The following is a 15,068-nucleotide window of genomic DNA, read 5'->3' on the forward strand; positions in this document are numbered from 1 at the left end:
TAAGAAAAGTTGGCTTTTTAACTTCCAAGATAGTAGAAGGGGAAAAAATATTCAACCCCAAAGAAGGAGATGTTGGTAGATACAGTAGGTATGCAAATACAAATATGGAATAAAATTGTAAATTTAAAACTAAATAATATTAGTCATATTACCTGCAATGATACTACTAAAAGTTCCATTTAAAAGATAATATTGTCAGGATAGATTATAAGCTGGTTTACAAGAGATATATCTAAAACAATATGTCAAGGTTTAAAATTGATAGAAAAGATACAAGAAGGTGAAATTAAACAAATATTAGAAAAACTTTGACTTTAAAACAAAAAAGCCTTAAGCTGTTTTATAGTGATGAAATGTTTGCTTTATCAAGAATACAAATTTAAATTTGCATGTGGCTAATAACATGATGTTAACTATAGGAATTTAAAATTGACAGATTTTCAAGGAGAAATACACATGCATAGAAATAATAAAATATATTTCTAAATAACTCAGGTTAAAGAAGAGATAATGGAAATTAGGAAATATTCTGAAGTAAATCACATTCTATAAGCTAAAGCTTTGGGACTACAGCTAAAGTTACAATTAGAGGAAAATTTGTAACTTTAAATGCAAATATGAGAGAAAAAGATTGAAAATTAATGAACTAAGAATTTATCTCAAGATGTTGGAAATAACCCCTTCATAGTAAACCCAAATAAAGTAAAAGGAAGAAAATTATTTAAATAATAAAATATTATGATATTAAAACAATAAAAAGGATAAAATGAGCCAAAAGTTGGGTCTTCAAATTGATAAGTAAAATAGGACAATTTTACTGAAGATGATTATAAAAATACTAAATACTAACTAGAAATATGAAAAGGAACATGACTTTAGTTCTGTGTACATTAGAAATGTAAGAGATACTGTTAACAACTTTGTCTAAGAACTTGAACATTTACATGAAATACCTAGAAAAAAACCTACTAAAACTCACTAAACGTTCTGGAATTATAGATTGAATGTTTTATAATATAGTCATATACAGGAATATTGCAATGAATTATGGCTGTTTTCATTAATATGGATGAGTTCAGAAATGTAGCATTGACCAAAAGAAGCAAGTTACAAAAGAATTAGAAACAAGCTGGTTAAGAATACAGACACGCATTTTAAAAATAACAAAACACAGATGAAGCCACACAATATATAATATAGGCTTATGTACCTGTGTGGCAAAGCAAGGAAATGATTGATTATGAAAGTAAGCAAAATTGTTACCCCTGGATGGAGGAAGTAGATTACTTCTAAAGTACTGGTTATGTTCTGATTCTTATCCTGGGTATTTTTATTATTTAAGTTTTATGTGTGTATTTTGTATTGTCTTTTGTATGTATGCTTTATTATAAAAATAGAGAAAAACCAGTAAATCAAAGGTTATTGAAAGTGTCTTAATTTAATTGAATCAAATTACCTCTGTTTCTGTAGTCATTCTGGACCTGGTTGAATAAACTACTTAAAACACTGTTTGAAAAATCAAGTGACCGAAGAAGACCCTCTATGCCTGTAATCCAGTCCAGGGATCCATTAGGTTTTAGTTGGTGGATTGTTACTCATGTAGCATCATTTTACCAGTTTGATCGCCATGGAGTACTAGATGAAATGGTAAGACTTCATTTTTTAAAAACTTGCTTATATTGTCAATTAATATTTATTATTATTTGGACAAATTAGAAAGTAAGTGAGCAGAAACAAGTCATATTACAATCACAGAGATAAGTTATTTATATCTGTGTATAATGTTTCTGTAAACATCTTGAAAAATTATAAAGTTTATGTTTTAATTAATTTAAAAAAGGGAACTTGTGGAAGGTTTGGTGTATAGTCCTGGCCCTGCTACTGAGCAATTGTGCGACCCTGAGCAAATTACTTAAACCTTTCCAACCCTGTCTTCCTTTAACAAAAAATCATGGAGTTGGATTGTCACGAAGTTTCCTTCTAGTTTTAAAATCTGTTAAGATTGGCAAAGAAATATCTTAAAGAATGAATTACTTATTTTTGTGAATAATTTAGTAAAAGTACTTGAGAATAACACTTCTCTAGTGAAGCTTTTTGCTAAGATAATTTATTAAACAACCGTGAAGTTTGCTTCAGATAGAGTTTAACTGGTATATTAATTTCTCATAGAAACATTGTTTACCGTGTTACTTTAAAAACCTTATGAATAAAGCCAGCAAATAGATTTCTACTTTGAAAACCTATTTTTATACAATTTCTACCATGTTCAGAAATTAATAGTATTGTATTATTAGCCTATCAGCTCCATAAAATAAACATCTAGAATCATGAAGCAAATGTGTCTATATTTTTAAAATTGGTCTTTTTTATGGCAGTGGTTCCCAAACCTGGTTGATCATTAGACTTACTTGTGATTTTTTAAAAAATCCAGATATCTAGGCCAGGCATTGGTGGCTTACACCTATAATCCCAGTACTTTGGGAGGCCAAGGTGGGTGGATCACTTGAGATCAGGAGTTGGGCACCAGCCTGGTCAATGTGGTGAAACCTTGTCTCTACTAAAAATTCAGAAAATAGCAGGGCATGGTGATGTACATGGTACTTGGGAGACAGAGGCAGGAGAATCGCTTGAACCCAGGAGATGGAGGTTGCGATGAGCGAAGATCATCCCATTGCACTCCATCCTGAGGAGCAGGGTGAGACACCATCTCAGGAAAAAAAAAAAAAAAAAAAAAAAAATCCAGATATCTAGATATTAACTCTGGAGATCCTGACGTAGTAATCTGATTTCGAGTTTGGAAATCCTGATTTTTAAAAAGTTCCTTGGTTCTCATCTTCTAAGAGGTATGGGAACCGTTGCTTTATGAAACATTTTCTTTGATAGGCTTGATGGGTTTTCCTCTTTGGAATATTAGATAGACCCAGCTTTGAGAAGTCATCTAGGGAATCTGAGGGTTAGTATTAACACAGCATCATAGAAATGGAAAGGGTCTCAAAAAGTCCTTTAAATAATCCCCCTAATAATAAAAGACCCTTTAGGAGATCCTAGGATACAGTGAAATACGTCAGACATTGGTCTGAGAAGTTCACACACAGCTCAGTATCCGTGTATTTAAGTATTCTACCAATTTATTGAGAAAAGTCAATGAACTTCTCACTGAAAATAATTGTGTGTTTTTGTTTGTACCCATGTGTATTTACCATGCCAATACAGAGTAAATACTAAATTTTAGCCATTGCTGTTATTACTATAGTAGCTTTTTTATTAAGTGTTTTTGTGGAGTTAATGTGATTTCTAATATTTTAATTATTAGAATACTAGAATAATATTAAAGGAACTAAAAGAAATTACCTATGATTCTAAGGTCTTAACATAACCATTTGCATTTCTCTTCCTTTCCAGCTTAAGTATATATTTCTCATTTTAATCAATCTAAGTAAATACGGCAATTAAGCGTTTCTGAGTTCCTTCTAGGTATTAACATAATATTCGGTGCCTGTGAGAGGATACACATGAAATAGATTGTACTACTTTTTGTTTTTTTTTTTTTTCATTGAGATCGAGTCTTACTGTCACTCAGGTTGGAGTGCAGTGGCATAATCTTGGCTTTCTGCAACCTCTGCCTCCCAGGTTCAAGGAACTCTCCTGCTTCAGCCTCCCGGGTAGCTGGAATTACAGGCACACATCACCACGCCCAGATAATTTTTGTGTTTTTAGTAGAGATGGTTTCACCATGTTGTCCAGGCTGGTGTGAAACTCCTGACCTCGGGTGATCTGCCTACCTCAGCCTCCCAAAAGTGCCGGGATTACAAGCGTGAGCCACCACACCCTGTCAGATTGTACTACTTCTTGCTTTAACAAATATCCTTTTAGGTTATTAATACTTGTTGGAACTGTATTAAAACTTATTTGAGTGCATAGTATATTTCAATATTAGTTGATATTGACCCCCCAGATATTCTCAGTGTGGTAGGCAGTCTAGTCACATTAATATATATCATTGCTATTGTAATATTGAATTGCACTGATATAACCACCCATGGTAACAGTGCTGAAGTCACTCTTCTATTTCATATAGAGAACTCCAGAGGAGATTATTGCTTTTATTTGCTCTGAATCAAGGTAGTAAATGAATTGTCTATGTTTAAAATAGCTTAACTTGTGTCTTTTAATATTTGTCAGCAGTCCCTGTGTGATTTTCTTTTGCCAAGATATTTTTATTTTTTAAAATCATATATTTTATGTAGAAAGTTTTAAAAGAAAAGGCCCTGATAATTAATTGAAAAAGAACCTTGCATATGATAAAATGATGAGGATGTGTAGTATATATGTGTATATGTACATGTAAAATAAACTTTGCCTTTATATATGAGTCGTCAAAGAGTTTTAAATATTTCTGGATTTCTTAAAAGCTTTTAAAGAAAAACAAGCTCTCTAGGACATAATAGTTTTCATTAGGGGTAAAATATGTACTGCATTTGCAACATATTTATTATTTCATAGTTACTGTATATTGTCTCAGTGAAATATAAAGTACGTGAGAGGGTAATAGATTTGTTTTACAGCTAAAGAAATTGAGATACACTGTGGTTAAATATCACCCTATTTTATCTCTTAGATAAACTTGATATTAGAGTTCTCCTACGGATTGCCTCTTCTGAATAGGTCTTTGATAGGGTAACCATGTGTTCCCATTTGCCAGGTACAGACAGTCCCAGTTGATACCTATTATCTATTTATCCTAACTGGTTAATTTTTCCATTTATCCTCAAAGTGTTTCAGTTTAACTGATAAATCAGATAGTCATTCTAAGCTATGAGCATAAAGGCATATTGACATGTTGTTTCTGAGAGATTATATAAGATGTTAATTTGGGTCTGGGATCTATTTAGATTAGAATTTTGAAAATTCTTTTTTTTCCCTCATTATGATATATTAATATAACCAACTACAGCAGAGAACATGGTTGTGTTGTAAGCATGTTTTATTCTACTAAAGAGTAATCTGGAGTGAGAGATGATATGAAGTAGTAATGGCTAGTCATAGGTTCTTCACCAGAGAAATATCTCTAATCTTACAGCATTGTGGAGATGTTTCACTTTTTAAATGTGAACTGCTTTGCCCTGAAGGTTAATGTCAAATCTTTACATTTTAAATAGGTTTAAAACATAAACCTATAGTGGATTTAAATCACAAAGTTATAATGGATTTAACTCACAAAGCTAGCCAATTTCTTATTGTAGGCCTATAAGAAAAATTTGGTATCTCACTTTTCATATTAGAGTCCTTAGATTTTCATACATTTCTATTTAATGGTTTTCTATCAACCAAGATGAGAGTGGGTTACTCTCACAATTCTACTCATCTATTTAAAACCAAATATAGTTTAAAAAGGAAAATTACTTCTGGGCATTGCAGGGGGTCAGTTCTAACAGTGTTTTCTGTACCCAGAACATAGTACAATCAGTCACGCTAGCTGATGCTCATCTTTGAAACATCTGAAAATAGTAACCAGATAAAAGTGTGAAATGTAACCTTACAGTGAAAGTTGCACCAGACTACCTCATCTGCTGGAAGTGGAGGGTGGAGGATCTATTTTACATGTCTGGTAGAGATCCTACCTATACTAAAGTTTAAATGGGTGTCTTAGTTTTAATAGTGAGATAAGAAATATAAAATGTAACCTCAAAGTGATGACATCCTACCTCCTTTCTATCAGCAGATTTAACTTGGTAGGTAGAAAAAAAAATGCTGTAGCTGCTCAAAATGAAATTTTATTGTGGAAGAAAAGTCTGTATTCCTTTGATGCATCTTCTCTTACATTTGATTTGGGCATGATATAGTTACCATTCTTTTCTTTGAATTTCTGTTTATTTTTGTTTTCTATTATAGCCACAGTACTGATTTATATAGTTGAAAGTCTTTGGGTGAAAATTACACTGTTTTTCTGTAATTCTTGTGATTCAAATGCTTGGATAACACAGAATGATTGAATTATACTAAACACTATCCAGTTATAAAGTTAAAACTTAAATTACATCATCCCTATCATGGCCCTTCTCACTTGGCACTGAAGGTGACATTTTCTTAATAAAGAATGATACAAAAATGTATTCCTGAAATCTGAGAGAAGGCGTGCTAAGGAAAAAAAATTTGTTACTGGTACATTTTATAGTAGAAGAGATACAGGCTTTGGTGCCAGATAAATTTGGATTTGAATTCATTCTTTGACTTCTACATACATGACCTTCCTGAGACTTAATTATGTTTTCCATGAAATGGGGAAATTTTTTTGAGGAAGTAATGTGTAAAGAACATAACCTTATACATATAGTATTGATGAAAATTATCTTTTTTTGAGAGAGACTTTTAGGGCCAACTGCCATGTTTCAGGGCACAGTCCCTAAGACTGTCTCTACTTCTGACACCAATTGAAAGCTCAGGGTGTTCCCAAAACTATCCTTATCCTTAGGTTTGATAATTTGTTAGAACTCACTGAAAGCTATAATTTTGTTTTCTTAAGGGGAAGGATATAAATTAATATCAGCCAAGAAGAAGGACATAGGCCAGAGTCCGGAAGTGCCAAATGTGGAACTTCTATTGTTTTCGCCTCATGGAGTCAGGCCACATTCATCTCCTGCTATCAGTGTGTGACAGTATGCAAGGAGTGTTGCAAAATAGGTGCCCACTCAAGCCTCAGTGTTCATAGTTTTTATGGGAGTTCCATTATGTAGGCATGGACTATTAAATTCCTCACATAACTGGTTTCAGTTTCCAAGTCACCTGACTTAAAGCCCCCAGCCTGAGTGACATTGTTGGTCTTTTGGGCGTGGCCAGTCCCTAAGCTAAGACAATATGGGTGTGTCCAGCCTTCACTCTCTATCACATTGTTAAATTATCCAATATGACTATAGGCCCCTAGTCAAAGATGCTATTATCAGGCATAACATTCAGAGGGCCCAGAGAGGACCTCCCAAGAAGCTAAGGGCAAAGGCCACATCTTTTCTTTATTTTTTTCTTCTTCTTTTGTTTTTGTTTTCTTTTAGTTTTTGAGATGAAGTCTTACTCTGTCGCCCAGGCTAGAGTGCAGTTGCACAATCTCGGCTCACTGCAATTTCTGCCTCCTGGGTTCAGGCAGTTCTCCTGCCTGAGCCTCTCATGTAGCTGGGATTACACGCATATACCAACCACCACACCCTAATTTTTGTATTTTATTAGAGATGGGGTTTTACCATGTTGACCAGGCTGGTCTCAAACTCCTGACCTCAAGTAATCCACCTTGAGCCACCACACCCAGCAGGCCAGATCTTTTCTTTGGGCAAGGCCAAATTCTTTACTCCACATTTTCTCCCAATAAATCGGTTTTTTTAATTCACTTTATTTCTGTATGTCAAAAAGTCAATAATTTTGCTAAAAATAACTAAATCATTATTAGTAGTCTATTGCTGTGTCACAGAAGTTTACCAGCATCCAAAAAAAAATTTATTATCTAACACTCAATTTCTGAGAGTCAAGTCTTCAGGAAAAGATTAGCTGGGTGATTCTAGCTCAGGGTCTGTCATAAGGTTACAATGAAGCTATCAGACAGGGTTTCAGTATCTGAAGGTTTAACTGGAACTGGAGTATTTGCTTTCGGCTTTACTTTTGTTGGCAGAATCCTTCAGTTTCTCATCATAGGGGCTGTTCGCAATATAGCTGTTTCCAGATCAAGTTAACAGGTCAAAGTATCGTGAAGATGCAAGCTTCAGTCTTGTAACCTATTCTTGGAGGTGACATGCTATCACTCATATTGGTATTGATAGGCTGTTAGTGACCAACCTTAGTACAATATGAGAGGAAACTGTAGAAAGCATAAATTCCAGAAGACAAGGGTCATTGGGGGACATCTTACAGGCTGACTACCGTACTCTATGCTCTTTATTAAGAAAATATTGGCCGGGCATGGTGGCTCATGCCTGTAATCTCAGCACTTTTGGAGGCCGAGGTGGGTGGATCACGAAGGTCAGGAGGTTGAGACCAGCCTGGCCAATATGGTGAAACCCTTTCTCTACTAAAAATAGAAAAATTAGCCAGGCATGGTGATGGGCACCTGTAGTTCCAGCTACTTGGGAGGCTGTGACAGCAGAATTGCTTGAACCTGGAAGGTGGAGGCTGCAGGGAGCCAAGATCTGGCCTCTGCACTCCATCCTGGGCAACGGTAAGACTCCATTCTCAAAAATAAATTTTATTTAGAGATTTACTATAGTTAGCATTTTACATGACTATTGTCTAGCCATTTAAAAGCATGGTGAGTATTCATTATGCTTTATTTAACACTTTTCCATTTTAGTTCATTCCTGTGAGCATCATATTCTTTTTAACAGGGATAAGAACGGTGTAGTGAAAGTCTTTCTTTTACTTTTTAAGGCCTTAGGTTTTGCTGTTTGAGGTCTTATGATTACTTTTTATACCTTTTTTCCCCTCCACATTAGAAACTGGTTATTACCTGCTTATTATTTAAAAATACTTTCTTTGCTTCTGGTTTTGTTCAGTATGCACATGTGCAGAACTTCAGAACTGAGTATTAAGTGAACAAGGTAACCTGGAGAATGTTTTTCAGGCTTTCCTTTTGGAACTGTGGAATTGTTTTAAGTGCCTACCTAGCCTTTGTGAAAGTCCTTTTTAGCTTTCTTCCTTATCACAGAGATCATTCTGGATAGTTGAGGTTGCCAGATAGGTGACCATTAGCAAAATGTGGTAGCACTGTGTAAAGGTTCCTTTATTTTCTGTATAAAATTTTAGTTACTTAGTTTACTAAAGCAGATGGTCTCAGGTTTATTATGTGTGAAATGAAAGAAAAAGCTCCAGTGATTAAAGTGGAAACTAGAGATGAATACTCAGCATTAAAAAAAACAACAACGAAAATACATGTAGATATATGGTGGGGTTTTTTTGTTTGTTTTTTTTTTTTTTTTCTGTTGGATTTTTGTATCTGAAAGCAGAAATTAAATATTTGGTAGAATATCTATATCTTACTGAAGTACCACTGTTACAACTCCTGTTACGGTTTGTATTGGATTGGAATAGCAATACATATTTTTCTGCCAAGTGCATGAACTCTTTACCAAAGCAGTATTAGAAATTCAAGAAATTAAGTTAATGCTGAATGATAGAGAAAAATGTACTGGACACATAATTTCCTATATCCTAATTTTAAATATAGGCATAATCAAGCGCAATAATTTTGATATACAACTATTTTCTCCCTTTCTAGAGAAAAATGGAATCAAATTGGAACTTTGTAGAAGAACTGCTAAAAAAGTCCATCAGCGTTCAGGTATGCAATTGAAGTAAGACATTTTATGGACTTTGCTAAATTTTTATGCCATACATTTTATTTTTAAAAACAAGCAGCCTGTTAAAAATGATTCAGATAACAAATAACTTTTATGCTTTGAAGGGTCACAGTAGTTTCTTTTAGTGATTATTCTTTAAAGATTTTTAACACTGAGTTGTCAGTTAAAGGACAAAGATAATTATCCTAGTTGGTGACTTTGACAAAATGTATTCAAAATAAGTGGTAGATGCTTCAGAACTGTATGCCATTCCTTGACTGTATGATATCAAACTAGGTGACACAATGAGGGAGATAGTCGTTGGCATTGGAAATTCAGCTATATCCTCATCACAGCAGGAAGGTGACTTGCCTTGCTGAGCAATTTGTCTTACAGGCTTGAATCATATTCTAACCGATAAGGTCCTAGTTTCTGAGCATTCATTTCATACCTTATCATTTTTCTTTCTGCAGAGCTGTTAATGTAGTGCTTCATGGCCTAGAGGTCAGACTTGACCTCCTTTTAAAATAGTTTTAAACATGCTGTTCATCACATTTTTAAACATATTGTATGGAAGCCCTATAAATTTTTATGTTATCATTTTTTTAAGAGTTTATGGAGAATTATAATATTTTGGAATTTGGGAAACTTTCTTTTAAGAAATAAAGATTATTTAAAACTTGAGGAATAAAAGGGAAATATTGTAGTATAATACTGCTTTATGGGGGGTGTGTGTGTGTGTGTGTGTGTGTGTATGTAGAGTCGCTATGTCTTTGGAAAACATTTTAATTGCTTGAAATTTTCTTTCGTTTATTATCTGCATTAACTCTTTTTTAGGAAATATAAAGCATTTAGTTATAATATCAGTCATCTAATTATGAACTAAAAATTCTAGCTTAGAATGACAAAGAATTCCACATACATAAATTGTATCAGAAGCAAAAGATCTATTATCTTTTTATCTTTTCTACAATTCCTTTAAAAGGTTTTGTTTTATATTTCGTTTTTGTCCTATATCATACTCATTTCGTTTTGTCCTATATCATACTCATACACTTTTGTCCTATATCATACTCATTTTGTCCTATATCATACTCACTTTTTAAGAACATATTGATTTAATAACTTATGTAAATTTTTTCTTATGTACATTTTTTTATTTCAGAATGAAAGGAATTACTAAAAAGTGGCTGTGGAATGAGATGCATATTACAGTGGTCATTGTCATTTGTATCAGTTATTAGTTCAGTCTTAATGCTTTAACTTGGCATACTTAAAACCAAATGCAAAGAATTTCAGTAAAGTCTGGATAACATTCCATTGACAGTTACTGAATCTGAGTCAGTAACTCAGGGCTTTAATTTTCAATTAAATTGTAACTGCTTGTGTCCTTTAAATTTCTTGCTCCTGGACCCATGTTTCTGTTGTATTTAATAATTTTTAAACTCTGTTTTAGCTCTAACAGTGTATGAATTTATGGTTTTGTGCTCAGCTGGTTTTAAGTTACAGAATACTTTTTAGGAATCTCTAAAGGTTTATGTGGATAAATATATACATATTTACATATTATATAAATATACAAAATATATATGTGAATAAATTTATTCTTTCCTGTTGTTCCTCATTAGGATACATATTTCCTAGGAAGGAATAACAGGAAAATTTGTCATCACCTCTGTTTCATAGAAGAGTTTGCTTTTTGTCTAAGACATTGAAAATCTTCTTTAAACACTTTTATTTTCTTTGAAAATAAATACTTTTTTTCTTTGGATTTTGATTCCCTATAATTTTGATTTTAAATGAAGGAAACTCATATTTACTTGAAAAAATACTTCTTTTTAGTTGGACTGTCTTACTCATAATGTACTAAAACTTATTCTGACAATGCATAGCGTACTTTAAAAATATAACTAGTATTTTAATGGTGGTAGTTAAAGCTGCTTTAAGGATAAATTAGCAATTCTTACTAGATAGGGTGGGTTTTTTTGTTTTTTTTTTTTTTTTTTTTTTTAAAAAAGGCAGACAGTAGGTAGGACTAATTGGCAACTCCCACTTGGACAGACAGAGCAGTGTATTGAGACTCACATCATGGACTTTTGCTCCAAGAACCACCACAGGAACATAAGAATTTACAGACCCTTTGAAAGAAGCAGCCTGTTTTTGCAAATTCCATGAGACAGCTGTAAAACTGTAAGTGTCCAAAGTGTGAGAGGGGAAAAGCCTGTCTCCAGACACATATCCTCACTGGGGAACCGGAAAATCCAGATCACAGGAGAAGGATTTAACCTTACCTAGAGCTGAAGCAAATTTAAAGAGCTGAACGAAATATAAAAGTAGAAGCAGCAGTGGGAAGAGCTCTGTGGGCATGCCGGGTTGCCTAGGAAGCCCAGGGAAGCCTTTTATGACTCTCTCACAGGGGTTCTTGGGGAGGGCAGTCAGTGGAATTTGGGAAGGACTACAAGGAGAAGGAGACTTCCAGCTGAACTTTTTAATAATTTCAGCCAAGTGTGAATTTTCCTGGGCAGAATATTGGCAGTGGTGCAAGTGGGGGCAAATGGGAAATGGAGAGGAGCACAGAAGCCACCCAGGCAGGGAGGAGCAAGGCCTGAAAGTCCAGCTTGCTTTCTTAGCTAGGAGGCTTGCAGCCTGGGGCAAGATCTCAGCCCTGCATACCAGAGGCCAGGATACAAATTCAGCTCTGTTGGCTGTTTTGGGGAGCATAGTGGGACTGAGACTGACCTTGCTGGCTGCATGGGAGCTGGGTGAGGCCTATCAATACCACCGCTCCCCCACTTTTCTGAAGACCTATATGAAGTAGCAGAGGCAGCCATAATTCCACTTGTAACATAACTTCGTTGCCCTGAGAACTGCCCCCTGCCCATACCCCACAGTGGTTGCATCAAGCCCTGCCCAAGGAGAGTCTGAGCTCAGACATGCCCAGCCATTCTTCCACCTTATGATGTTTATATTAGGGTTCTCTAGAGGGACAGAACTAATATGGATGGAATGGATGAATGGATGGATGGATCGGAATTTATTAAGGAGTGTTAACTCACATCATAAGGTTCCACAGTAGGCCACCTGCAAGCTGAGGAGCAAGGAAGCCAGTACAAGTCCCAAAGCTGAAGAACTTAGTGTCCAATGTTTGAGGACAGGAAGCACCCAGCATGGGAGAAAGATGTAGGGTGGAAGACTAAGCTAGTCTAGTTTTTTCACATTCTTCTGCCTGCTTTTTATTCTGGCTGAGCTGACAGCTGATTAGATTGTGCCCACTCAAATTAAGGATAGGTCTGCCTTTCCCAGCCCACTGACTCAAATATTAATCTCCTTTGGCAACACCCTCAGATACAACCAAGATCAATACTTCCTCCTTCGATCCAATCAAATTGGCAGTCATTATTAATCATCACAGTCTTTCTCTACCCACCTGGTAGCCAAAGACAGAAAATGTAGATTCATGGGAGCTCCATGGCTCCATCTATCACCTGAGAAACCTGAATACTTATGCAGGTGATTTCAGGGCAAGCTTATAGACCCAAAAAAAGTTCAGAACTAGACAGACTCACAGGTGAATTCTATCAGACATTCAAAGAAGAATTGGTACCAATCCTACTTAAACTATTTTGAAAAATAGAGGAAAAGAGAATCCTCTCTAAGCTCTCCTTTGAAGCCAGTATTACCCTAATATCAAAACCAGGGAAAGGCACAGCAAAAGTAGAAAACTACAGACCAAGATCCCTGATGAACTTACATGCAGAAGTCCTCAACAAAATACTCATGAACTGAATCCAGCAACATATCCAGAAAATAATCTATCATAATCAAGTAGGTTTCATACCAGGGATGCAGGGATGGTTTAACATACACAAATCAATAAATGTGATACATAAACAGAATTAAACACAAAAATTATTTGATTATCTCAATAGACATAAACAGAATTAAACACAAAAATTATTTGATCATCTCAATAGACACAGAATAAGCATTTGACAAAATCCAGTGTCCCTTTATGATTAAAATCCTCAGCAAAATCGGCATAGAAAGGACAGGTCTTAAGGTAATAAAACTATGACAGACTCACAGCCAGTATTATGCTGAATGGGGAGAAAAGTTGGAAGCATTCCCCCTGAGAACTGGAACAAGACAAAGATGCCCACTTTTGCCACTTCTATTCAACCTAGCACTAGAAGTCCAAGCCAGAGCAATCAGATAAGAGAAGGAAGTAAAGGGCATCCAAATGGATAAGGAGGAAGTCAGACTGTCGCTGTTTGCAGGTGATATAATCCTGTACCTAGAAGACCCTAAAGACTCATCCAAAGAAACTCCTAAATCTGGTAAATGAATTTATTGGTAAAGTTTCAGGATACAAAATCAATGTACATGAATCAGTAGTACTGCTATACACCAACAGTGACGAAGCTGAGAATCAAATCAAGAACTCAGCCCCTTTTACAATAGTCACAAAAAAATAAATACTTACAGAGTATACCTAGCCAAGGTGGTAAAGGACCTCTCTAAGGAAAAGTACAAAACAGTGCTGAACAACAAATCATAGATGACACAGACAACTAAAAATACATCCCATCCTCATGAATGAGTAGAATCAGTATTGTGAAAACGACCATAGTGCCAAAAGCATTCTACAAATTCATTGCAATTCCCCTCAAAATACTGTCATCATTCTTCACTAAGAAACAATTCTAAAACATATGGAACTGAAAAAGAGCCTGCATAGCCAATGCAAGGCTAAGCAAAAGAACAAATGTGGAGGCATCTCATTACCCAACTTCAAACTATACTATGAGGCTATAGTCACCAAAACAGCACAGATATAAAAATAGGCATGTAGACCAATGGAACAGAATGGAGAACCCAGAAATAAAGCCAAATACTTAGAGCCAACTGATCTTCAACAAAGCAAACAAAAACATATAGTGGGGAAAGGACACCCTATTCAACAAACAGTGCTGGGATAATTGGCAAGTCACATGTAGGAGAATGGAACTGGATCCTCCTCTCTCACCTTATACAAAAATCAACTCATGATGAATCAAAGACTTAAATCTAAGACCTGAAACCATAAACATTCTAGAAGATAACTTCTAGACATTGGCCTTGGCAAAGAGTTCATGACCAAGAACCCAAAGTGAATATGACAAAAACAAAAATAGATGGGATTTAATTAAAGTAAAAAGCTTCTGCATAGCAAAAGAAATAATCAGAGTAAACAACCCACAGAGTGGGAGAAAATCTTCACAATCTATGTATCTGACAAAGGACTAATATCAAGAGTCTACAGGGAACTCAAACAAATCAGCAAGACCAAACAAACAATCCCATCAGAAAGTGGGCTAAGGACATGAATAGGCAGTACTCAAAAGAAGATATATAAATGTCCAAGAAACAGATGAAAAAATGCTCAATATTACTATTGATCAGGAAATGCGAATCAAAACCACAATGTGACATCACCTTACCCCTGCAAGAATGGCCATAACTTAAAAATAAAAAAAACAATAGATGTTGGTGTGGACTTGGTGAAAAGGAGACACTTTTACACTGCTGTTGGGAATATAAACTAGTACATTCACTGCGGAAAACATTATGGAGATTCCTTAGAGAGTTAAAAGAAGACTTAACATTTGATGCATCAGTGCAGCTACTAGATGTCTATCCAGATGTCTATAACAGATGTCATTATGAAACACTTTAACATCCATGTTTATAGTAGGACAATTCACAATTGCAAAA

At 35.0% G+C, this 15,068-nt stretch overlaps 1 protein-coding gene across 1 annotated transcript in view; it reads left to right on the top strand.

Moving 5' to 3' along the window:
• MMS22L (MMS22 like, DNA repair protein) overlaps nt 1–15,068 on the top strand; it is a 141,520-nt gene that overhangs the window by 29,512 nt on the left and 96,940 nt on the right. The window contains exons 10-11 of the mRNA XM_039467936.2: nt 1,471–1,647; nt 9,254–9,316. Of these exons, the coding sequence (XP_039323870.1) occupies nt 1,471–1,647; nt 9,254–9,316 (240 nt within the window). The remainder of the gene's footprint in view (nt 1–1,470; nt 1,648–9,253; nt 9,317–15,068) is intronic.

The sequence above is a fragment of the Saimiri boliviensis genome, chromosome 4 (assembly GCF_048565385.1).
Source record: "Saimiri boliviensis isolate mSaiBol1 chromosome 4, mSaiBol1.pri, whole genome shotgun sequence".
NCBI lineage: Eukaryota > Metazoa > Chordata > Mammalia > Primates > Cebidae > Saimiri > Saimiri boliviensis.